This window comes from Sorghum bicolor, chromosome 1, assembly GCF_000003195.3.
Source record: "Sorghum bicolor cultivar BTx623 chromosome 1, Sorghum_bicolor_NCBIv3, whole genome shotgun sequence".
Taxonomy (NCBI): domain Eukaryota; kingdom Viridiplantae; phylum Streptophyta; class Magnoliopsida; order Poales; family Poaceae; genus Sorghum; species Sorghum bicolor.
In genome coordinates, this window is record NC_012870.2 from 58,461,214 (window position 1) to 58,487,021 (window position 25,808).

The following is a 25,808-nucleotide window of genomic DNA, read 5'->3' on the forward strand; positions in this document are numbered from 1 at the left end:
TTCCTATTCTAACCGACCAGAATCCTGCTTGATCTCCACATCTTGTTTTCTTGCGCGGAACTCCAGGTTGTCGGATCAAGCTTTGGACTCGTCTCATAATGGGCCAAGCCTCCTGGCCCAAGTCCAGCCGTAAGGGTATAGGGGTTTATACCCCCACAGACCGTAGTCAGAGCTTCCTAGCCCCCTTCTCATCTCTTTCTGTGGTTAGTGTTCTGATGTCCCGATATAGATAATCTTGAAGTAATTCTTGATTCTTAGATCAACTAGAGAACTCTCAGGAAACTTCCTCTCTTCCCACCAAAAATAATTATATAGTTATCCTTGGGTGATCTTGGATCTTAATTAGTACACTCACGTTCTCTGTGGAAAATCGATACTCTGAAATACTCCCGGGTGAAAGCTACATCGGTATCCGTGCGCTTGCGGATTTTTCTGTTTGCGTTTAAAATACCCAACATCTAGCCGTAAGGCTATAGGGGTTTATACCCCCACAACTATTAAGAGGGGCTTTGATCTAGTAGCTTGACTTAGGCAAGGCTTTAGGTTTAGGTGTGGTGCACACTTGGTAAACCTAGCACTAGGCAGCTCAGAGATAGTCCTTAGATCGAGAGGAACAAACTTTGTTTTGGAACGGTCGCGTTTCGACGAAGTTTGGGTGCCTAAGTTGGCACCACACACTGCACCGGACGCTCTGTGAGTGCGTCCAGTGAGGTCGTTGGCAGTGAGAGTACCTGAGTCCCTAGGGTTAGGCACCGGACGCTAGCACCGGACGCTACGCATCGAGTAGCGTTCGGTCCTAACCCGAGGGAGGTCTGAATTTTGACCAAGGCACCGGACGCTAGCACCGGGCTCACTGGGTAGCGTCCGGTCCTAAACTCAGGGAGGGTGTAAAGTTCACCCTTGCACCGGACGGTATCACCAGACGCTGGGAAGTAGCGTCCGGTGCTCTGTCAGAGAGAGTACAGTTAGCCGTTATGAGGTCACCGGACGCTCGGTGCAGTGCGTCCGGTGCAACATAACTAGCGTCCGGTGACCCCGTTTTCAGTGTAAAACGGTTGACCGACCCTTGGACTTTATGGGGTGTATTTATACTCCTCCACCTCGTCCATGGGAGGCCTCTTGCCCATTTGATCAGTTGAGAATCACCTTGTGGTGCAAGAGAGAAGCAAGAGCCTAGAGAGGATTGAGTTTTGAGAGATTTCTCGTGAGAATCCTTCTCTAGTTGAATTCCAAGAGTCAAGTGTGCATCCACCACTCTCTAGTGCCTTGATTGGGTCAAGTGAGAGTTCTTTGCTTGTTACTCTTGGTGATCGCCATCACCTAGACAGTTTGGTGGTGATTGGAGGCACGAAGACCGCCCAGAGTTCTTGTGGGTGGCTCGTGTCAAGCTTGTGAGCGGTTTTGGGCGATTCACCATGACGGATGTCAAAGAATCAGCCCGTAGAGAGCACTTGGTCCTTGCGCGGACCAAGGGGGAGCAAGACCCTTGCGCGGGTGCTCCAACGAGGACTAGTGGAGAGTGGCGACTCTCCGATACCTCGGCAAAACATCGCCGAGCACTTTCTTGCCCTCCTCCTTTACTTTCTAGCATTTACTTTGTGCAATTGTTTTGAGCTTTTACATTCTTAGAATTGCCATGCTAGAATAGGATTGGAACTAGGTTGCAAAACTTTTTATCCGGTAGCTCTCTAGCCACATTAGACACAAGGGGTGAAATTGGAACTTATAGGTTGCTTAAATTTTTAGAGAAGCCGAATTCACCCCCCCTCTTGGGCATCTTGATCCTTTCAGAAGTTATGATCAAAACACTGACGACGTGTTTGCTGAATCCGAGAGTGACGTGGTAGCTGAGTTGGAGAAGAATTACAACTTGAAAAAGACAATGGTGTCAACGTATGCAGCGTGTCGATGTCCTCATCACCACGTGTGCCCCTGCCTGCTGTCTATATTGCCTCACAGGTTTTATTGCTTTTTGTTGGAGACTGGAGAGCAACCAAAATAAGTGAACATTAGATCAAACCATAGAACACGTATCCTAGTCTATGCAAAATGCATAAGTTTCTGTTTCTAGAGACATGCGTTCAACTTCCACCGAGTTGCAGGTAGTACAATGATGGAACAATTTAGTAGACAGACTTGGTGTATGGCTGCAAAACATCTTTTGAGGTCAATCTCAACGAGGAGTTTTATGATAGTTGCCAAGACTACAACATTAGATTTTGTGTTATCTAGATGAAACTCTCGCCCTTTGTAATTAATTTGTCAAATGTGTCACAACATTATGGTCTTGTTTAGTTCGTAAAAGAAATTTTTTGAGTGTCACATCAGATATACCGACATATATTTGAAATATTAAATATAGACTAATCAAAAAATAAATTACATAGCTCGCTTGAAAACTACGAGACAAATTTATTAAGTCTAGTTAATGTGTCATTAGCACATGTTGGTTACTATAGTAGTATGGCTAATCATAGACTAATTAGGCTTAAACAATTCGTCTTGATTTACAACCAAACTGTGCATTTAGTTTTTCTCGTCTATATTTAATGCTTCATGCACGTGTCGAAAGATTCGATAGGATGGATGAAAAGTTTTTAGGTAAGGAACTAAATAAGGCCTAAATGAGAACATAACTCTTTTGAAACCTCCGGTGAAACTGGCTTTCAAATTAGTGACATGTAGAAATTCACCTCACCTCACCTGGTCGCATGTTCTTGCTTGCTGGTTGCCTTATGAAAAAGATGAGCAACGGGCCGGCCCGGCACGAGCCCATGCTAGGCACGGCCACACAGGGCATGGGTCCGTATGGCCCGTGTGCTATCGGGTCGTGCCTCCACAGGTCACCATGCCTGCCTAACGGCCTAGGCATGGTACGTGGGCCGATTTTTGGGTCGGGTCAGTCCGAAAAGCACGAGGCCCAATAACCCTTCGAACCGAATTCAACAAAGCATAAGTAAATCATATTTAAGTCACAAACATTAATACTTCACAATTCACATAACACAATATACTCATAGATCATATTTCACATGTCAAAAGTCATAAGTTTCACCAGTCATAAAATTTAATACTTCAAGTTTCACAAGTTCTTTGATACCGGGCCAACACCGTGCCTGCTGTTAAAAGTGGATCGGGCCGTGCCGCTCGGCGAGCCGAGGGGTCGGCCCAAGCACGGCCTACTACGTGCTTCGGGCCGACACGGGCACGGTTGGAATCGGGCCGTGCCGTGTCGTGCTCGAGCCGGACCAAATCACCGTGCTTTGGGTCGTGCCTTTAGCTCACGGGCTGCATGCTCAACTTTAGTGCTTCCCTAGTGGTAGTGGTACTTTCCTCTCTGCATGGCGGGACCCACGTGTCAATCAATGTGGCCGTTGCTAATTGGGTGGGCTTGATTGAAGGAGAAAAAAAAACTATGGGCTATTACGGCCGAATAGGGCCCGTAACTTCTTCCCCTATCCAATCCAATGCAACGAACAATGAGCCGCAGCGACCACCGAATCGCCTCGCCATGACAAACGCGGTGGCAGTGGAGCCGGCGCCGCTCGTGTGGGCCCGCTCTTGCGCGGCCGTCGCCTCCTTCCCGCCCCCGCGCCGTCGAAGAGCTGCTGGAGCTATCAGGGCGTCTACCGCATCCGGCCGGACCGAGGGCGCCGGCGAGCTCCCGGCCCCGCTCCTGCCGAACGCGCGGCGGCGTGGACGCGACCCGCTCTGGCACGGCGGCGGGTTCAGCCTCGGCGTCGACCTCGGTGACGCCCGCACCGGCCTCGCCGTCGGGAGGGGAATCACCCTCCCTCGCCCCCTCACTGTACGCACCTCTCGCTCTCTCGGTTCCAGTTCCACCGCCCAAAGCCAACCTCACCAAATTGAGGCACAGTTGGAAATGACGGCAGGTTCTGAAGCTCCGCGGGCAGAAGCTAGAGCTTACGCTGCTCGACGTGGCTCGGCAACAGGTGATGTTTCGCATGGCTTCTTCTCTTGTGCTCTGTGCTGACATTTCGACACTGAATGCGATGGTGGTTCTGGTGTCCTGAACACGGGCGCCTTTGCGACTCGAGATTGCAGGAGGCGGACGAGCTCATCATCGGGCTTCCCGTGTCCGCTGATGGGAGGGAGACACCGCAGTCCAATAAAGTGCGGAGCGTCGTCGGGAGGCTCGCCGTCCAAGCGGCCCAAAGGTGCGTCGCATGCCTCTACTTGTAAATTTGGATCGCTTCGGTGCGCTAGGCTAGGAGCCGGGTGCTCAGCAGACTCACTCATCGAGACCTCTGGACTGGGTGCTCTGCTTCGATGTGTGGTGTGAACGTGTGATGATTGTTGCGTAACCCAGTGGATTTGTTTTCACGGCAGCAGGGGTTTGAGGGTATACCTGCAGGATGAATATGGAACGTCCACGGACGCCCTAGAGTACATGATCTCCAGGTGAATTTTGGATCCTACTAAAATTAGCCTACTTAACTCTTAGCATTTGCTAGCAACATGCATCTTGCTAATTTTTGCTAGTAGCTAGCACGCCTAGGCCAGGCTTGCCAAATTTTAGTTGCTACTACTAGCTATTCAATTTGGATCTAAAGGGGGCCTATTCTGTTCACGGCCAACTGGTGATGATCCGACAGTTTCCCATATCGCTGTCGCTGCAGCACTTATAGCTGGACCTTGCTGCTGATTTTAAAATCTGACCATTTTAGTATTTACAGTACTGCTCCATTCTATCAGTGCAGAAGCTCAAGAATGCAGATTTTTTCCTGCACATTGCTGATTATTAAATCGTATCAAACTGTTAGTTTGAGAAAATTCACTGAGAAGCTTGACCAATTATATGCCTCAATTTTCAGGGGTGTCAAGAAGTCTGCCCGTGATACCCAATCTGATGCATATGCTGCTGTGGTATTTGATGCTTTCTACTTAGTATTTATTTACTCATGTTTTTTTATTGCTTCTGGTTAAAGTTACAGCTGATTACTTTTGTTGTAGATGATTTTGAAGAGATATTTCACGTCATCAGGTCAAGGGGCTAAGATTGTTCTCCCCAGGCAACCAGAATTACAGGACAAGTTAATAGTTCAGTCTAGGCAAGATGCTGAAATTTAGAAAGGCATGTCTTCTAGTTTCTCCATCAGTAGAGAACATGTCCAGTTGAGAGCACCTCATTTTCTATACCATCTCATCCGCTGTGATGTAGATGATTGTTTGAGGTACTCTAGTGGTACTGCATCAAAATCACAAGCTGTTTTTGAACGTGCTCCTGATTGCATATTCAGTATCGTCCTAAAACAAAATTTAGTAACATATTCATTGTTGTATTTCGTGATTTTTTTTCTGAGTATCCCTACCTAGATTACTTTTTCTGAACTCTTGTACTATAACTTATACTAGCTCTGTTGAGCAAATCTGTGATATACAGCTAGCCTGTTTACCTTATATAGCGTATTCACATAGTTTCCATCATCGAGATTGCAAAAAATAATTTGTTCAGAAATAGTTTGGACAGACCATGTTGGCGAGAAATAAGGTACTTTGCAACAATCCCCTGTCCCGTTCCATGCAGCAATATGCTTTTTTTTTTCAATTCAGTACAATTGGCCTATCTTTCCTGCATCTGCATCAATCATGGTTGCGGCAGGCAATGTTTATACATTACTGTGAGTACACAATGGAATGCCTGAGCAAAAACCACCAGAATCAATCGAGAATAAACTGATCTGGATCAGCTGTTCATATGGTGACGAAGCATCTCAAATCTGTGCATAAAAGAATCAGAACAGCTTGCTGAATTCAGTCTCCTGAGCTGGTTCACCAATCCGGGGGAAGAATGGATCCCTCTCCAGCATCGTCTGCACTGAGTCCATCATCCTCACCATGGATGCCCACAAGAATGGCGCTGAGCAAAATGCATATCCAAAGACTGCCAGAGCCCTCACAACACCATCATGGTACCATGGGAATGCCATAACGAAGAGCATGCCGACAATCGCAAGCCACGTTGTAAGCACGTCAAGTGGTGGGAGCAGAAAAACATTGATAACGAGCACTGACAAGGCAAGGGCACCAAATAGGTAGATGGACCAGCCCATGATCGGGTGAACTGTGCGTGGGATCACAAAGAATGGAATGGAATAGGCAGCCACCATAGCCACAATTGCAGCCAGCTTGATCAGCCACTGCACCAGGGCACTTTGCTTCTCAGGCCGTCGGTTATAACACAGTTTGGTCATCCCTGGCCTTGCCAATCTGGTGACTGTTATGATAACTATGTACATTAAAACCTCCATCAGAACCACTGGCATTTCAGCAGCATACCTGTGAAATGTAAAAGCAGGTAACTGTTAAGTGGATAGAACAGAAAATGATTTTCTTTCTGCTCAGGTACATAATTTGCTTCTGGTTGTTTTATTGACTCACCCAAGATCGTCCCAGCGCTGCTTGTGCCAGGAAAGTCCTAATGGCAAGACCGGCCAAGACCACCAGTACCAAGGTTTAAACCAAGGTGCGCTGGGGAATGTGATGACACTGTTTGGCCCACACGGGACATGCCAATGTAGCTTGAGATCTGCAATGTTCAATCAAAAGGGCGGTTGAAATTTTCAGAAGCAATAACCGCAAATGTGTTGGTATTGAAGCTGTGTAGCTGCAGCACTCACAGTAGTAGGATGCATCCATTTGATAGCCGAGAGGAAGGCGATAGGTCCCATTGAGCTTTGTACCATTCTCCGGAGGGTGAAACATTGGTTTGTCGAGCAAGTCTGGGTAGCACCCAACCAAAAAGCCTTGGTCAGCACCATCTGAGTTTTCACGGCCAGTCTCCAGGTCATGAAGCATGCCCTTGAATACATCAATAGAAGGCTGGAGATTGAAGAAGAATCCAATATTAGTCTAGTTGGCCATTACATGTCTGAGCACAACATATGTCAGTGTGTGAGTTTAACAAGAATCTATTTATGGATGGTGCGCACTGTCTTTGGATCATTCATACTGGGGGAAGACGTTTACTTCATCTTTGGGGGTGTCAATGTATGCTCAAATTCTATTAGTTTGTAACTGACATATGACTAATTTGTGCCATTATTAACACAGTTGTATAAGCAGGGAGACTGGTTCAACTTATGATACATAGTATTGTTACTAGACTAAAGAGGTTTTGTATGACATAGCTAAGTCAACAAGCCTTCACGATTTCAAGCAAAATGACACAAACTTTGGTTGTATCGGACAGGTCACAAGTGGAACAACAAAAGTTCAGGACATACCTGGAGCACGAAAAGACCAGTGTGGAAGTAGCACGGGTTGATGAAAACAGCACAGAACTGTCCACATTGGAATAGCTCGTCTGTGTTTTGGAGGAAGATGTTATCGGAGTCAATCATGACGACACGCTCATAGTCCACCAGGGTCCACGCATAAAGCTTGTTCAGTGTCAGCTTGAACCTCTTGTTGATCCCTCCTAGGTTGCCCTCATAAGGATTCCTGAGGTTCTCCACTATGACCACCCTCAAGCCATCCTCTTCTGTCCTGCATAAGTTCCCATGTACTGTCAATAGGTGTCTCATTTCATTTCACATTTTGCTGTAAAAGAAAAAAGAAAAACTAGTTCGTTCCTATGGAAGTGAAACAAGTAGAAAATGTTTATGTTGACGGTCGTGAAACGATCAAGCTATATCTTGGGGAGATTCACCGATAGCTATTAATCATTTGGGACTGACTAAGACCATCAATGAAAGACACAAGTATTAGCTATGAACCTGGTCAGACAAACTTTTATTTTCATACAAAAGAAAATCCACTGTGCAATCACTATTAAAGAAAGAAAAAGGAAAGTTGACCAGTGCAATTGGATAGCAGACAATTAAATGGTACAGGTTGCAACCAGCGACAGGAAGCCAGGAAGCCAATAGTCAAAGCTTGAGAGTTGGTGCATCCATGACAGCATATTCTATGAGACTAACGTTCAAAATAAGTTGGAACTAAACAAGGCCTAACAAGCAACTTATAAGCAGTACTAATGGTACTGCGCATGACGGCAAAATAAGCATGCACATCCATGTGAATGGCCGAAGTTTACCCCACTAGAATTTGGAAAAACAAAGGCAACCAAGAGAAGCTTCCTCTCTGCCAGTGGTCCCTGTTCCACTTCCGAAAGCTCCCAGGTACCCGAAACACGTCACCACCCACTTCTAGTCCTGGCCTTCAGTTTCTACTGTTGTTTGTGCCGCAACGAGACGCGACGCGGGTTTGCCGTGCGTAATAAATATGGAATTAATTACTGGTAATAAAAAATGGTATGGAAAGTTTTCCTAGGAATGGCATCAAAATCTGGATTCGCTACTGGTTGATCAAGTAGTGCCGTGCCCCAAGGGGAGTCGAACAACGGGGACGCGTCGGAGGACAGGAGGAAGAAGGAAGGCGGGCGGGCGGGCGGGCGGCGGAGGGTTTAGCACTCACATTGCGCGGACCCAGTCGCGCGGGACGTCGGCGGAGGCGATGAGGACGCGGTCGGCGTCGGCTTGGACCCGGGTGAGGGAGCGCATCATGACGCGCACGGCGACGTAGAACTCGTAGTCCCGCGGCGTGCCCATGTACATCATGGCGGCGTACGCGTGGCGGTGCCGCGGCGGCGGGCCCTCCACCCGCCGCGCCGCGAGGCCCCGCTCCTCGCGCGCCGCCGCGGTCACCGCGAGCAACAGCAGCAGCAGCAGCGACGCCGTCGCGAGCGGGCGCCGCCTGGCGACCGGCGGCAGCCCCGCCATCGCCGCCGTCCCCGCGTCCGCACTCACTCCTCCCACGCGAGCGAGGGTCGGTGGCCTCAGCCGGCCGTTGACTAGCCTGGTGGTGATCAGCGAACGAATAGGCGCCGCGCCGCGCCGGGGCCCGGGGCAGGCTCGCTCGCTTGCGAGGCGCTGGCTTGGTGGCCTATTTGCCTTGCTCGGCAGTCGTCGGCACCGCTGGGTATGTTCGCCGCGGAATCGCGGGTTGTGTTTGGAGGAGGAGGAGGAGGAGGAGGAGGAGGATGAGAGGGGGGAGATGCTTGGATTGGATGCGTCGCCTCGATGCTTCTCGTTGGCAAAAGCGAGAGAAGAACAGGGGAGAGAGAGAGAGAGGAGGGAGGTCAGCAGAGGAGAGGGAGGGGGAAACGGGGCGGCGTTTATTTATGAGTTGTGGGAGAGAGACCTGCCCAGCCGCCTGCCCTGCCGGAGTAGCAGATGCTTTCCCCTTGTCCCGGTCCAGCCTACGACGCCCACCTGGTACGTACTGTATCTGACAAGCGGGACCGGGTCTCCGGTCGGCCCCGCCGTCCAGCGACGGCGACGGTTCGGCTACGCCTACGCGTCGGGTGGCCGCGGCTTAGAGCAACTCCAGAAGATGGTGAGAGTAGAAAGAGCCAAACCCCTGACTCTTCCATGCCTAGCAGTAAAAGGCCTATGGGGAGGAAGCAAGCAAAGGATAAACTGAAGAAAGGAGAACCAACGAATTATAATTTGATAGAGAAATTTCTTGCAGAGAAAGAGAAAGTCAGAGAGGATAGATGGCAGGAGAGCAAGGTGTTGCATGAGCGCAAATTATCACTTGAAGCACGCAAGATTGAAAATGAGGAGAAGAATCGGCTATGGGAGCAAGAACAAAAAATTATGTTTTGTGATCTCAACACATTGGACCCATCCCAAAAGACAGTATGTGATAGCAATGAGGGCTCAAATTGCAGCCGAAGAGATGGCGGCCTTCAACAGTACCTTCGGTGGTAGCAGTGGAGGATATGAAGCTAGTGGCGGAGGAGATTTTTTGATACTTCGTGTTCTACTGAAGCAAATCTTGTGGAGTATTTGTGGACCTGACATGGCGCAAGTTAATTTTACATATGGTGCTTTTATTGTGTCTGTTGATTTTGTCAACCCAATGCAAGTTGCAAGGTTGCAGGTCTAGTTTTAGTTCTTTTGAGCTCTAGTCTTTTGAACTATAGCCTTCTGGATGAATATCATCAAATTTGGACCAAACTTATGTTTAAATTCAAATTTAAATATTTGGATTTTTTGTTTATTATTTTACGCATGTTGCTTTATTGATATAGTTTAAATAAATTATTATATAATATGATGTTCTCACATATGCACATACGGAGTATGTGTTAGGAAATAGAGGAATTAAGAATAGGGGCTTTGTTTTGAGGGCTCCTGTTGGAGTTCAGGCAAAAAAAAAAACAGAACTCCTAAAAAATAGAAGAGCACCTAAATAAAAAGTAGGGGGCCTGTTTTGGGGCTAGTTGCTCTAAAAGGCAACAACGCCTCCTCCGTCGTCGTCCCTCCCTCTCCTCCTCGGCAGCGGGCGGGGACGCTTTCTCTTTCTTGTTTCCTTGCTCGTAGGAGAAGCGTCAATCAGCAAGTGGCATGTCGGGAGCGGAGACGGGGAGAGGGAGACGACTGGGCGGTGCGCTGCGGACTCTCCGGTGTGGGTTGGTGGGACGGCCGGGATGGACCGGACCCGTTCTACACGCGCTCGACGACTCAAATAGTACTACTCTACTCCTACACGTTTAGTGCTGGCGAGTGGCAACGCCAACAGGCCAGGGAAGGGCTGGCTGGGCTGGCCTATTGATGAATGGGCGGGCGCACTTGTTTTTCTTCCGATAAGACAATCAGATTTCTACGCCTCGGATTGGTTACTTGGTGTACTACTAGATAGAAGAGGAGGCTTAGGCCAGCAGGAGGTGGGTGGTGTTTATTAGCTGGACTTGAGTATCGACCGTCGGTTCCGATTTTGGCAAACTGGAGGTCCAGGGACAGCGGACAGGGAGAGGGAGGGACGCATCAGCGCACGGCTACCACAGCCGCTAATAACGTGTCATCCAGCCGGGTGCGGCCGTGTGGACGTGTGGTCCTTCCGCCGTTGCAAACTCACGGACAGTAGTGACCAAGCCTAGTAGTAGCTCGTTCTGTTTCGAATTTGGATGCATGCGTGAGTCCAGGACGAACACATGTTTGGACCATCACTGCATCAATTCCACCCTTGGAAGCGACAAGAAAAACAAAAAAGGATCCCCGGACATGTTTGGACCTGACTGACCGTCGAGCTCCGCTGATCGGGTCGGGTCTACTCCCTCCGTCAATAAATCTGGTTTTCTCAAGAAATCAAACAATCCCTCACGAGATTTATGGAGTTCCTAGGCCTTGTTTACTTCCATTTCAAAACTTAAAAAATTTCAAAATTTTCCGTCACATCGAATTTTTAGACGCATACATAGAATATTAAATATAGACGAAAATAAAAACTAATTGCACAGTTTTATTAAAATTTACAAAACGAATTTTTTAAAATTAGTTAGTCTATGATTGAACAATAATTACTACAAACAAACAATAATACTATAGCGTCATGAAATATTTAGTTGCTAGTACGAGTAGTGCTGCCTTTTGGCTCGGCTCGCCGGACTTGGAACGACACGCAACATGCACGCCTGTTCAGCAAGAGCAGGGGCAGGCATGCAGCTAGTTACGGGGCCTACGGCTACCCGTGTCCGTGCGTTGAGGTGTGCTCTACCTCTACCGCTCACTTTTTTTTAAGGCACTCACAACGCAAACTCTATCATAGAGTCTAAAGTTATTTATTACCTCGAATAATGTAGACTTAGAGTCTAAATAAGACTTGAAGTCTTATTTTTTTACCTCTTTCTTCAATAAATATGCTGCCACATCATCAAAATACCATAAATAATATGTAATTAATTGTCTTGGACTCTGTGATAGAGTCCTGCATTGTGAGTGCCCTAAGGACACACAGATGGTGCCGCATCGACTGCGTCAGCGGCAGTTCGGAGGTCATAACAAGGTCAACTGCCCTGCGTTAATTATGGCACACCCTAGTTTAAATAATTCGTTGAAGGTGGTGCAAATATCTGGATCCAAAAATATCTTAGGCCTTGTCTTAGTTCTAAATTTTTTTACAAAACTAGATACTGTAGCATTTTCGCTTATATTTGATAAATATTGTCCAATCATGAACTAACTAGGCTCAAAAGATTCGTCTCGTAAATTATAGGTAAACTAACAATTAATTATTTTTTATCTATATTTAATGCTCAATACATGTGCCGCAAGATTCGATGTGACGGAAAACAAGACCTTGATCCAAAGAGGTGCAAGACAAGTCCGGAAGAGTCTAAGTCAACTGGTTAAAGGAAAGTAGGTCATATAGCCAACGACTATACAGTTTCAAGCCTTCTCCGATTCAAAATTAGAGATGACAATATGAGTCTAACTCAACTGACTCTATAAAATAAGTTCATGAACGCAACTATACATGTTCGAGTTTTCTCCGATTCAAATATGTTTATGTACCCATTTCCTCACTAATTAATGAAAACTCATCTATAGTTTCTCTTAGGTTGGTCATACATTTTTATTCTCATGGTGACGAGGAAAAAACCAAAAAAAAAAGCAAATTGCTCAATCATTCTGATTGGTTTATTGTGTATATCCTTGATCAAAGAAGTTATGTTTTCTCATTGGTAGACTATCTATGGATACAAGTTGAGTTTCAAGGGGCTCATATGTAGGTTCTCGTTGCATCATGTGGCACAAACCTAATAAAGCAAATGTCCTTCTACGGAATAAAAAAAGGTAGAATTGTTGAAAGAAATTTAGATAAAGAGGGTCGTTATTTCGAAGGCTGCCATGTCTTCACCAAAAGTTCCTAATCGCTCAAAACTATTCTGGACTGTTTGGTTAGCAGAACAAACAAATGCGCAATGATCCGATACAAAATCCAAACCTTTAGCTTCAACCTGTTCATCGTCCATCTGTTCTCCATGGTGTCAATCACAAGTCTACTGATAAAATCAACTTATTCTCTAAAAAATTAGGAGACGATTCAGTGTAGAATGGACGCATGCCACATGGGTTCATCCATCGAACCAAATATGTTGTTACAATCTAAGGCCTAAAACCCACAAGGATGTATTATAGTGTCTATCCTAACCTTAGATGTGATCTTTAATGATTTGAGATGGTGGATGGAGTATATAAACACTGGCTCTAACTTGTAATCATCTTGGCACTTCGACACACTCAAGCAATTAAGGCAACTCATATAGGTAGCCAAGTACAAATGCATGCAATCTTCCTTTGCCACCTTCTATGATGCGCACTAGAAGATATGCCGTTAAGCACTTCTTCTCACTAGATCGTCCGGCGCACGCCTTTTTCCAATGTCGTATAGTGACCAAGTCTCTAAACATCACCATATTATTCACTGGCCTTCTGCCTTCACATCAGACCGTCAGGTGAGTACTTTGGCATATATTCCTGTGTGAAGTGTTTCCTTTGACACTTATGTTCTTCCATCACCTGATGCTCTTCTTTTCTTCTACCCGAACTATCTGGTCTATGTACTTGATAGTGCTTTTGCACATAAGTCTTGTCAGACCTCTCATACATAAAACTTAGTTTGCCTGACCATCCGGTGTATGCATCTTCTATGCACCACTTTGTTTGGATTCCATGATCTAAAGTTTAGTTGGCTACTAAATTGTGGACCACTTTAGCACATTTGTGAGGTATAATGAACTAATGGTCTTTTGTAAAATTGGCTAAAGTTTAGTGGCTAAACTTAATCCAAACAATGTCTAAGTCCTTTTTGCAATGTTTCTTCACCCATCTTTTGTGCCACTTTTGTTCTTACATCGTCATGTCTATCACGTCTTTAACACACATGTTAGTTCTAGATTTATATTACCATCCTTAAAACAAAACACAAGATATAAACACGGGCATAATATTCTAACAGAGACGTCTACGATGACTTCATTAATCTCAAAAACTTTTGTTCAGCTCAATCTTTTCAATGGCGCTATACTTCCTTCGTCCCAAAATAACTGTCGTTCTCGTTTCTCGAGAAATAGCTTTGACTAAATATATATTAAAAATATTAGTACTTACGGTACATAATTAATATCACCGAAAAGACCTTTGAATCTAGTTTTTTAACAAACTTATTTGGAGATACAAATGTTATATATATTTCTATGAATCTAGTCAAATTTAGGCTCTATTTGGCATAGCTCAACTTCACAAGTAAAGCTGTTTTTTTATAAAATAGCTTCATGAGCAACTTCCTAAATGAAACTAAGTTATTTTGGAAAAAATATTTGGTAAAATAGCTTCATCAACTACTGTTTGCATAGATGGGAGAAAAAAATGAGGGAAAGAGCTGTAATAAGCTACTTTTTTCAGCTTCATGCCACTCATGTTTTTGTGAGGGAGAAGAAAAACAGCTTCACCCATGAAGCTGTTTTGAAAACAAGTGTTTAGCAAAAAAAAAAAAAAACAACTCACAACAGCTCATGAAGTTGTTGTGAGTTATACCAAATAGGCCCTTATGATATAGAAACCTAAAACAATAGTTATTTTGGGAGGATTACATGTTAACGTAAACGTGTTTACCGTGTTTTGAAAAAAAATATAAATTCGGAGATCCAAACGTGTAAAGTAGCCCCCCTGAATGGACATGACCATCCAAGGTCGCTTTGCCGGGGGGCCACGCTAGGCGCACTTGTTGTATCATCCTCCAGTGTTTGGATAAGAGCAGGAGCAGCGGCGACGAGTGCACGAGGTGACGAGCTGAGGTACACATCTGGGCGAGGGCGATTAAAGAACAACGAATATGCTGCTGCGGCGGCTTCTGCTTCTTCTTCTTATTTCCTTATTTATTTATATATATAATATAAACTCCTTGGCTATATCCTTTCGTGTACTCAAGATGGAACCAGTGACGTGCCTACTACATGTCTGAATTAGTTTAGCGAGACGGGCCGTTTCAATCCGGTGTCGCTGATGCAAGGCAGAGCTCCATGATTGTTGGTCCCACCCCCAGTGTGCAGAAATATGAATACGATACAACACAAATATTGCCGTCGATGCAAAAGCCATGGACATATAGTAATATATGGAGCGGTCCGTAGTTACAAAAGCTAATCCCCATATATGGCGTCCCCGTCCCTGGATCATCTCCCTTTTTGGCCATTTGGGCGCCGATCTCTGTAAACAAAGTGGGAATCATCATCTAGGCCTTGTTTAGTTCCAAAAATTTTTGCAAAATAAAAATAGTAGCACTTTCGTTTGTATTTGACAAATATTGTCTAATCATGAACTAACTAGGCTCAAAAGATTCATCTCGTCAATTCCGACCAAACTGTGTAATTAGTTTTTATTTTTATCTATATTTAATACTCTATATAAGTGTCTAAAGATTTGATGTGACGAAAAATCTAAAAAATTTTGCAAAATTTTTTGAGAACCAAACTATGGAGTGACAAGGATGCTAAGCTCAGCGCAGCAGTGCACGCACAGGCGTCAAGCTCATGCGGTACAAGATTTTCTTTTTTTTTTTTGGTTTCCAGAAAAAGAAGTCTTTATGTCTCTAGCAACACGTACGGCGAAGGTAACATTGCCCTAGGAGGCACAGACCGGCCGGGCGTGTTGTCGCCTTGCCGCCGCATCGACGAGCGACGAGCTGCCTCGTCATCGTGCTGCTCACCTCCGATTCGACGTTGGTTACTAGTGTACTCGTGCCTGTGCAAAGCTAAAGTGGCGTGTAGCGTGTGTCCGGTACGTGGCGCCGGTGTACTACTGGTAAACGAAGTGCGACACGATCCTCCATCGGCACCGCCGCAGCAAGCACGTACTCCCACCATCCTAAATTTAAATCATTCTAAGAATCTTAAAAAATTAAAATATTTTTACGTTCGACCAAAATTATAGAAAAAATACTAAAATTTATAACATAAAGTAAATATATTATGAAAATATAATTAAAAAAAAATCTAATGATACTTAGTTAGTACTATAATAATAATTATTTTATAATATAAATTTGATTAAACTTAAAAAAATTTAACTCTCTAATATGAGAATGACTTAATAGAGAAAGTACTACTACTAGAAGTAGCCTGCCGGCCGGTGTCCTTGAACGAGCACGCGCACGCGCACGGGAGCGAGCCACGGATGCAACGCCGCGGCTGCCTTGACTGCGCGACCTGGCCCCCGTCCAGACCCAATGCAAGCTCTGGAGCACGCCGCTGACGACTTCTCCTGTGCTGTGCCTGTGCGTGCGTGTGCCCTTCCCCCGTCGTCTTGCCTGGCGCGCGCGGACTTGTTAGGCCTTCGTTCACCTTGAAAACCAATTTTTTTTAAAAAAATTCTCCGTCATATCGAATCTTTCGGCACATGCATGAAGCATTAAATATAGACGAAAATAAAAATTAATTACACAATTTACTTGTAAATCACGAGAAGAATCTTTTGATCCTAGTTATTCTATAATTGGACAATATTTACCACAAACAAACGAAAGCACTACAGTAGCGAAATCCAAAAATTTTTTACATCTAAACAAGACCTTAGTATTCCTCCCGTGATTGGCCCTAAGATACGACCGTCCTTCCTCACGGTACGTCGTCAGTACGTGTCGTTTGTCGGTAGAAAAAAAAAAAGAAACAGGATGAAAAATATCTCGGCACAGTTCCGGTTTTCTGTCGCTCTCGTCAAGTCGTCCGCGCTACTTTTATCTGTTGACTCCCGGTCGAGTATGCCTGCTGCCTACCTTTCGATAGCCTGCTCGCGAAGCAAGGCGTTCAGAAAAAAAAAAAAAGTTTTTAAAATTCAATCTTGTGGCACATGTATGAAATATTAAATATAGACGAAAATACAAACTAATTATACAGTTTAGCTGTAAATCACGAGACAAATCTTTTGATCCTAGTTAGTCCATGATTGGATAATATTTGTCACAAACAAACAAAAGTGCTACAGTACCGAAAACTTTTTCACTTTTCGCAACTAAACAAGACCCAAACCAGGCAGCGATGACAAGGCGCGATAGGTGATACGTACCCGGCCCCGGCCAAAAGAACGGTCCGCGCGTGTCGAGGAACCCGGCGATACGATACGGTCGCCCTTCGGAAGTCGGAACAAAGGCTAGTCTGCCCAGCGTATGAACTGGTGACTGAAACTTCTACTCGCGGCTTGTAAATTGAGCCTGGAAAACAACGGAAGATTACATGAAGACCACCTTAATTCTCGCTTCTTGACCAGACTCTGGTGCAATGCATGCAGGTGGTTGCTGAGCGAGTCGTCGTCTTCTATAGTATAGTACCTTGCTTCTGCTTGTTAATGACCTACTACTACTACTCTACTAGGAACGTACGTACGGCGCGGCTGATAGATAGGATGAATCATATATAGGATCTAAGTAATCCACGAGATCGTATCATCGAAGGGAGACCGACTACTACTACTGCTACTACAGGCTTCTCTGATGCTTCGTACGTACCGCGAGTCGCACGCACCGCACAGAGATTCTTCCTTTGTGGAGAAAACAGAGGCAACTGTTCGTCCAGTTTGGCCTGCGGTTGACCGCCATTTGGGTTTCGTCAAACTACACGTGCAGACGTTGCTCTTGTCAAACTCTCCGGCTCCATCGGCTCGGTCGATGTCATCTCACTAGTTCAAACCATTCACAAGTTGCTTTAGCTAGATAGGCCTATATAGCTGTAGCCATTTGCAACGCATGCGAATAGGCTCGCCCGGCCCGCAGCGAATAGCATGCGGCGGCGCTCTTATATGCAGTTTGCACCGTGTTCATGTGATGTGAATGAGACCTGCTGAAAAAATAAGCCGGCCTTGTTTAGTTACTAAAAGATTTTCGGTCACGAATGTTTCAGCATATACATGAAACATTAAATATAAATAAAAAATAATAATTATACAGTTTATCTATAATTTATAAAATAAATCTTTTCAATCTAATTAATTTATAATTAAATAATATTTGTCAAATATAGACGAAAGTAGTGCAGTGTCTATTTTGTATTTTTTTTTAAACTAAACAAGGCCCAAGTTGCTGCCTCTTGCCATAAACAAATGGCAGCAGAACTAGCCAAGCAACAAACGTATTCAAATAGGATATGGGATCGGATTGCCCTGCCAGCGCCAGGCACCGAGCTCAAGGTCAACCAGCCTACAGCAATTTGTCAAGAAACTGAAAGAAAGGAAACTGTGATCACTTAAATCTTCATTCTTATATTCTCATGCATATACTTCTCAATCCTCGCTAGAACATTGGAAGATTCCATGCATACATAGAGTAAAGTCCGTTCCATCCTCTTGATGTAGTCGCCGAGTTTGAAAGACCCCCTCATCAAACTTAAATATCAATACCAAACAACAAAAAAGTCTAATTAACCAGTTGACTACTTTACCCTTTCACATATGAAATCATGTATTCTACCCCTTAAACTATTAAAAATAAACTGTCTAAATAATCCTCTAAGGCAGTTTTAAAAGTAGTTTTCTAACGTGGTCATTAAAAAATCTGTGTGACCCGGCCCCTAACATATGAAGGGTTGATTATATAACCGCTCAACTATTACCTGATACTGTAATACTAAAACATCTAATAATGTTCGGATAACACCCCCTATGGTCTTGTATAGGGTCGTTTAGACATCATATTATACATCACTAGCCTAATAAGCAATCATGCTTGCACGCAAGTTCTTTCTCTACCTCCCTCTCCCTACTCTTTCTATGCTTGCACCACAACCCATAAGCACCACGCTTTCTCCAACTCCACCTCATGTCACTTCTTGAGGGCATTGAGCTCATGCACTACGATGGCCCCTCCTACATCCTTGCCCCATCTCACTTTATCCTTCTATGGCTACCTAAAAAACTAAACAACAATAGGATCGAAATGTGGGAGAGGCCAAATAACACGAGGTCTACAAGATCATCATGGTTTATTTGAATATTATTAGATACTTTAAGGACTAAAAACACTCGACCTATGGGGGTAAGACAACCCCAAGCATTATGTTAAGAAGATGGCATTTTTACATAGGTCGAGAAAAATTTCGAACCACTACCCCGTCATACACAATGGCACTGTAGATTATGTGAAAATGGCCACGACCGAGGCGGACCTTAGACCTATGCATTAGTGTGGGATAGACAAAGTTTTTTTAGCCCTAGCCTGAAATTCACTCCCACGCAGAGTCGACCTAGAACTTAAGGAGTGCTACTTAGGCCACCTAACCAACATGGCTAGAGGCCCTTTCACTACTTTAAAGACTATAATATCATGTTTTATAGTTAAAGGGGTTATGGGTTACATAAACTTTCAATATGCCACGTCAGTGAAACCACTTGAGTTGGTTATTTTAGATAGCTTTTAATAGTTTAAGTGGTAGAATAACTGGTTTTATAGGAATAGGGGTGAAGTAGACAACCATCAATAGTTGATGGAGTTAAGTAGACTTTTTCCCAACAACAAATACAAATGAACCTTTAAAACAAACAAAATACTCTTGAGTGGTTTGAAAAATCAAACAAATGAATTTTAGAATTTAAAATGAACAATTGGGTCAGATCTTAGATAGAAAAGTTGCCAACTATAAAGTTGTAGACCTTTGCTGGGAGCTACAACTTTGGTATAGACTACGTCAACATCCGAGGTCACTTTAAAAGTTCATAAATTTGAAAATTTGCTAACGCAAAACCAATATTTGAGTCTCTAAAGTATATTAAATAAAAAAGTTATAAACTAAAAAGTTGTAGATCATGTCGAGCTTTATAATCTTGATGTAGAGTTTGTATTCATACAACTTCATATGAAGTAGTTATGATATATTATATAAGAGAAAAAAGATAGACTAAATGATACGTGGACCCAATGGGGCATTTTGTCTAGTTCAAGAAGTCCAGGCGTGTCTGTTGTTTAGTATTGAGGTTCGAGTGGATCTTCCAAATTCATGCAGTTACGACATCAAATTCGTAGTGCTCGTTTAGGCCCCGTTTGTTTCTAGCTATTGGCCCATTTCTAGGCCAGTTCCTGGTGGAATGCTGCGACCTGTTTCTAATCCAGATGTAACTAGGAATGTGCGTTTTTTGGCCCGATGTGGAACTAAAATTGGGCCAGGACGAAAATTGGCTTTGCTTTTTACTCTATCCACAGCCCGGAATGGAACTGTACCTTCTTCCCTCTGTATTGGTTCCAGCTTCTGGAACACACTGAGCAACAAATGTGAGAAGAGGCGGACGACTCGAGTAGCAGATCAAGAAGAGGCAGAGCATGGCAGCGTGGGGTGACCACGGAGCGGCGCGGGGCGACGGCGGGGCGGCATAGGGCGATTGCAGTGCAGCACCCTTCCCGAATCCTCGTCCTTCTCGCCGGTGATTCACTCGCTGTCTCCTTCGTCCTAATCCTCACTCCCTCCTCTAGGGTTCTTTGATCTTGAGCAAGATGGTCTCCTTGTAGTAGATGATGGTGATCAGTAGTGGGGGCTAGAAGTGGGTGCCGGTGATTCTCATCTGATCTGGTCGAGCCCGTCAGATACATAGTTTTTTGGTGCATGATATAATTATGCAAGTATTAGTAGTGGAGGTTAGGGGTGGAGGGAGGGAGCACAGTAGTGGAGATCGGTGCTAGAAGGAGGTGGGCGAGACTGCGTGCGTACAACGTGGAAATTGTTATTAAGATTGGTGTCAATTATTGTTTCCTATGATCATAACTTTGTTGGTGTAAAAATTATTATTAAGAGTCAGCTGTTAGTTTTAAATATCGAAGTCACATTGTGCTTATATATTGAATATGTTATGAACCTCGGCTGGCTGCAGCACTGTATTCCTGTTTTCATTCTTGTCCGGCTGAACCGAACACAAACTTTGAGACAACGGGTTTAATTCTTGCAGAGTTTCAATTAAGGCCTTGTTTACTTTAAAAAATTTTAGAAAAATAACACTGTAGCACTTCCGTTTTTATTTGACAAACATTGTCCAATCATGGCGTGATTTACAGACAAACTGTGTAATTAGTTTTTATTTTCATCTATATTTAATACTCCATATATGTGCCGCAAAATTTGATGTGACGAAAAATCTTGAAAAGTTTTAGGTTTTGGAGGTGAACTAAACAAGGCCTAAGCACTGGGTTTCAGTGACTGATCAGGGTCCACACGATCCTGGCCTGGTCTGACACCAATACGGTGCCGCCGAACGAGGCCATAAAAAATAAAATCGGGCCTTGTTTAGTTCACTCTAAAAATTAAAAAGTTTTCAAGATTCCTCGTCACATTGAATCTTGTAGCACATGCATGAAACATTAAATATAGACGAAAACAAAAACTAATTACACAGTTTAGCTGTAAATCACGAGACGAATCCTTTGATCCTAGTTAGTCTATAATTAGATAATATTTGTCACAAACAAACGAAAGTGCTACAGTACCGAAAACTTTTCATGTTTTGGGACTAGGCCTCGTTGCAAGACCTGGCTCTATTAGCTAGGCCGCGAGCCTGCATCCCACCAGAGAGCTACTGCTGTGGTTGTGAGGCACAGGCCTAATTCCTTAGTTAATGGGCCTTCCAAGATAAATTTTGGTACTGTCGAGGTGTTGGTAGGCTGCATGGCCTGCCCTAAGTCACTCTTTTTTCTCTCTTGTTTAGTTCTTTTTTTATACGTTTTTATTTGATAATTACTGTCCAATCATAGACTAACTAGGCTTAAAAGATTCATCTCGCAATTTATAGACAAACTATATAATTAGTTTTTATTTTTGACTATATTTAATGCTTCATATGCCGTAAGATTCAATATGACGAATAATCTTGAGAAGTTTTTTATTTTGGTTGAACTAAACAAGGCACTAGATAAATGCTAGAGTGTTGCATGCAGAGCAATTTTTTTATTCAAATGCAGGGCAAATCCAGGAGAGTTTGTCGGGGTCCAGCGACCCCGATGAAATTTCTAAATCCTTTAGCAATTACTGTTCAGAACTCAAGAAATTTTATACCATACCATGAATTTGACCCTGATAACCCCAATGATAATTTTGGCTAAATTCGCCACTGATTGGACGTGAATGTATGAGCCATATGAGGACTTTATATTGGATACGGACATGTAGATTTGGTCTTCATATTAAAATCGGGTAGGACATGAACACGTGAGCTTTAGCTTTGAAGACTTTGCATCGGATACGGATACATAGATTTGTTCTTCATAGGGTATGACACAAACGCATGTCGGGTGAAGGATGAGATTTTGACATGATCACTTGAAATTGATTAAATTAAGTTTACTTTTCTCATATATCCTATTAGTTTACTTTTCTTTTATTTTTTGATTCGGCTGAAAATTAATAAATGCATAGTAATTTATAGAAAAATATAAAAATTACAAACAATTTTTATTGAGCTCCACATATGTAGATTCATGCAGTAAACAAAAAATATCACAAATTTTAGTACATTTTTTTGCTGGAGATGCTTGCATATGCTTTTTAGTATAAAATTAAAATTATAGTTATCTTACTCCAATTATTATAATAATTTTATGGTAGTCTATTTAATGTGATGTTTAATTTATGGTAAAAGTTTTAGCACTATTCCTGCATATCTCACGATTTACCAATTTACCTAGATTTATGCTTGCTAAATAGTTTATAATCAATTTAAGTATGTAAAATATAAAAAAGATGCTTTTACTACTTTTATACGATGTGTTGTTATGCCATGTGAACACTTCGTAAGCCCATATGTTCATAATCTACATACATTTAACTGATATATCATATTTTATAGGAATCTTAATCTAAATAAAAAAAAGCTAGCAACAAACTTCTCATGTTTTAATATAATACTAAGGTATATTAAGAGATAATAATATTAGAGTAAGATAAGGTTTGCCTAATTTCTGTTTTTATTATTAAATAAATATGTCTCCAAGCTATATATTATTGTAAATATTAATTATCTAATACCATAGTCGTCATGGTTATCAATAAAATAAATTATAGAATTTAAATTTTATAAAAAGGATAAATAAATAAATAGATATGTAACATTATGTCATCACTTTCTATGTCCATTTGATGTTTTTCTCCCGTTACAACGCACAGACATATTTGCTAGTTATAACTTAATTTACAATCTTTGTTTTGTTTGTGCAGTATTCTTTTTTCACTGCTCTTGTTAGGTACAGTGAACTTGATTGTGTAGCTGATTGAGCCGTCATTGGTGGGAGAGTCTAGTGTCAAATTACTTTTTTTCAATAAATATGTGATCGAAGATTTCCTTTGTTTGAATATGTGCGTGATTTTTTTATGTCGGCAAAGCCCTTGCCGAATTTCTCTATTTGAATATGTATCTGATCTATTTCATTAGTCTAGTCCTTTGTATAATTTTCGACGTCGAAGAGTTTGTTCTGAAAACTTTTTTTTGGTCGTGCAAGAGTTTGTTTTGAAAAAAAAATATCGATTTTTTTGGAAACGTAACTTTTTTCATCGGTGTCAGCAAAGATTTATTCATGATCTGTTTTTTGTCATCAGCAAAGCCCTTCATGAATTCCTTTATTTGAATATGTGCCTGATAAATTTCATCAACCTGTCGTTTATATGATTATCGACGTGAAAGAGTTTGTTTCCGAAACTTTTTTTTTGCCATTTAAGAGTTTGTTTTGGAAAAGGATTTTTTGCTATATATTTTATTTTCGGAAATGTTTTTTTTGAAACATAACGTCTTTTTGGGCTGTGGAGATGTGGAAAATTTTGTTTCGAAAATGGTTTTTTTTTTGCCCGGGGAAGAGTTTGTTTGGGAAAGGTTTTTTTTTTGGCCGTTGAACAGTTGGTAGGGAAAAGGGTTTGTTTTTTGCCGTATATTTTTTTTCAAAAACTTTTTTTTGGAATTTTTTTTCAGCTGTGTGGACGACGTGGAAGTTTCGGAAACATATTATTTGGCCGAGTTTGTTTTGGAAACGTTTTTTTGCCGTATCCTATTTTTTTTTCCCAGAGAAAACGTTGGGGGTGATTTTTGACGAGCGGGTCGGAGCAGACGATAGTCGTAATGATTTTTTAGGTGTAGACAAAAATGCGATAAATTTCTTGTACATACCACCATTTTATTTGTACCATCACTTTTCTTAGGAATCTTGTAATGTATATGTACATCGAAACATTTTTATGAATTATTTATAGTAGCTACTTGTGTATTAAATATTTCCTTCATTTTAAATTGTATCATTTTTTAAAACAAATATATTGGATTTTAAATGACTTTAGATAAAAAAATGTTTCCAAAGTCATAGATCATATTGATAACTGTAACTTTTGTATGGACTATGTCAAGATCAAAATCATTTGAGAATTTCTAAATTTTAAGAATTTAGAAAGGTTTTTGGCACCCTAATTAATTTCAAATAATTTTTTTGTGAACTATCAAAGGTTGTGGTATAGCTAGGTGGTCACTGTCAACTTCTCTCTCCCATCTAGTCTTAGAAAATATTATTTAAATAGATATAGTGTCTAAGAGTTAATTTTCACAATTGAAAAGCAAAGACAATATTAACATCTATCAACAGAAACCTAACATTAATGAATCTTGTATGACAAATTTAGGAAAAAAAATCTATATAACCCCCTCAACTATATAGGATAGACTACTTCATCTTTTAAATTATAAAATCAGATTTTCTATCCTCTGAACTTTCCAAACCGATCAAATAACCTCCTCAGACGGTTTTTGGACAGTGGTTTTGCTGTGATTTTGTCTTTTTCTTTTTTATTTATTCCCACTAAATCTTTAAAAATCATAAATCATAGAAAAATCAAAAAATAAAAATGTAATTTTGTTGGTCTCTAGATGAGTAGATCTACACGGTGAACATATAATATGGTATGCATTAGTATAAATTTTATGTTATAGCTTTATACTATGAATTATTCTAATTAATTACAGAAAAGTATAGATATAAAGCTATAACAAAAACTTTGCACTAAAGCAATACCATATTATATGTTCATAGTGTAGATCTACTCATGTGGAGTCTAATAAAATCGGATTTTTTATTTTATGATTTTTCTATGATTTATTATGGTTTTCAAAGATTTAGTGAAAATAAATAAAAAAGAAAAAGACATGTCGGTGTTTTACCCCAGGGATAACACCAACGAGTGAATTTATGTGTGTGCTCCCTCTTCTGGATGGTGGTGCAAGAAGAACAACAACAGTTTATCTTGGTTCGGGCAAAGAAGGCCCTACGTCCAGCGGGGGAGGAGGGGGAGAGTTTGTATTATATTGCACTAAATCGCTTGTATAGAGGTGAATACAAGTAGGAGAAGACGTGAGATTCTAAGTCCTCAAGGTCTTGCAGTATCCGATTAGGGTGTAAGCGATGTTGTGCATGCGAGCGTGGCTTTCTATCATATGAGCTTGCCCTGCTCTAAGCCCTAGTGTCCCCTTTTATAGGCCAAGGGGATGCACAGGGTTACACGGTGCTAGGGTAGGTTACGGTAGGGATGAGGACGTCGGTCAAACCGAGGCCTCCATACCGGTGTGGCTCGACGGGTCTTGTTGCGGTGTACTTGACGATGATGGCACGTGCGTTCCCTTGCGTGAGTTCGAGTTCCTGTTGGACATCTGGTAGTAGACATGTGCTTATACGCACGCGTATACAGCTCCTCAGGCGTCGCGTCGGGAGTTGTTGGAGCGCTGACCAATCTTGAGAGGTCTTTCCTAGAAGAGCATCCAATGGCCTCGAGGACCGGGCGGATTGGGCACGTTGCGTACAAGGAAGCGTTGACAATTATGCCGCGAGGGATCGTTCGACGGGATGTTACACCGGGCATGATAGAACTGTCTTGTATCTTTCCCCAACTTCCTAGGCAAAGCTGGTAAAAAGTGAGACATGGCGAGGGTACGACCCATCATCACAACTGCGGCCGCCATGGTGTTAGGTGGGAGCCTGTCATGCGCATTTAATGCTCTGCGATC

General features: G+C 42.6%; 2 protein-coding genes across 3 annotated transcripts; one reads left to right on the forward strand and one right to left on the reverse strand.

The window, feature by feature from the left end:
• Positions 3,392-5,336, forward strand: LOC8058742 (putative pre-16S rRNA nuclease). Of its 2 annotated transcripts, XM_021450746.1 has the most exons (6): positions 3,392-3,808; positions 3,894-3,953; positions 4,066-4,178; positions 4,354-4,422; positions 4,836-4,887; positions 4,975-5,336. In XM_021450746.1, exons 1-6 carry the CDS (start codon positions 3,416-3,418, stop codon positions 5,089-5,091), a joined length of 804 nt encoding a protein of 267 aa, XP_021306421.1. In that variant the 5' UTR covers positions 3,392-3,415; the 3' UTR covers positions 5,092-5,336. The 2 variants fall into 2 exon arrangements, with proteins under 2 accessions (XP_021306421.1, XP_021306422.1); XM_021450747.1 differs by lacking the exon at positions 4,354-4,422.
• LOC8058099 (putative glucuronosyltransferase PGSIP8) lies at positions 5,498-9,142 on the reverse strand. The gene is made up of 5 exons (XM_002467470.2): positions 8,440-9,142; positions 7,248-7,509; positions 6,642-6,843; positions 6,403-6,550; positions 5,498-6,300 (listed from the first exon to the last, which is right to left on the reverse strand). The coding sequence occupies exons 1-5, from the start codon at positions 8,742-8,744 to the stop codon at positions 5,757-5,759; spliced, it is 1,461 nt and encodes a 486-aa protein (XP_002467515.1). The 5' UTR covers positions 8,745-9,142; the 3' UTR covers positions 5,498-5,756.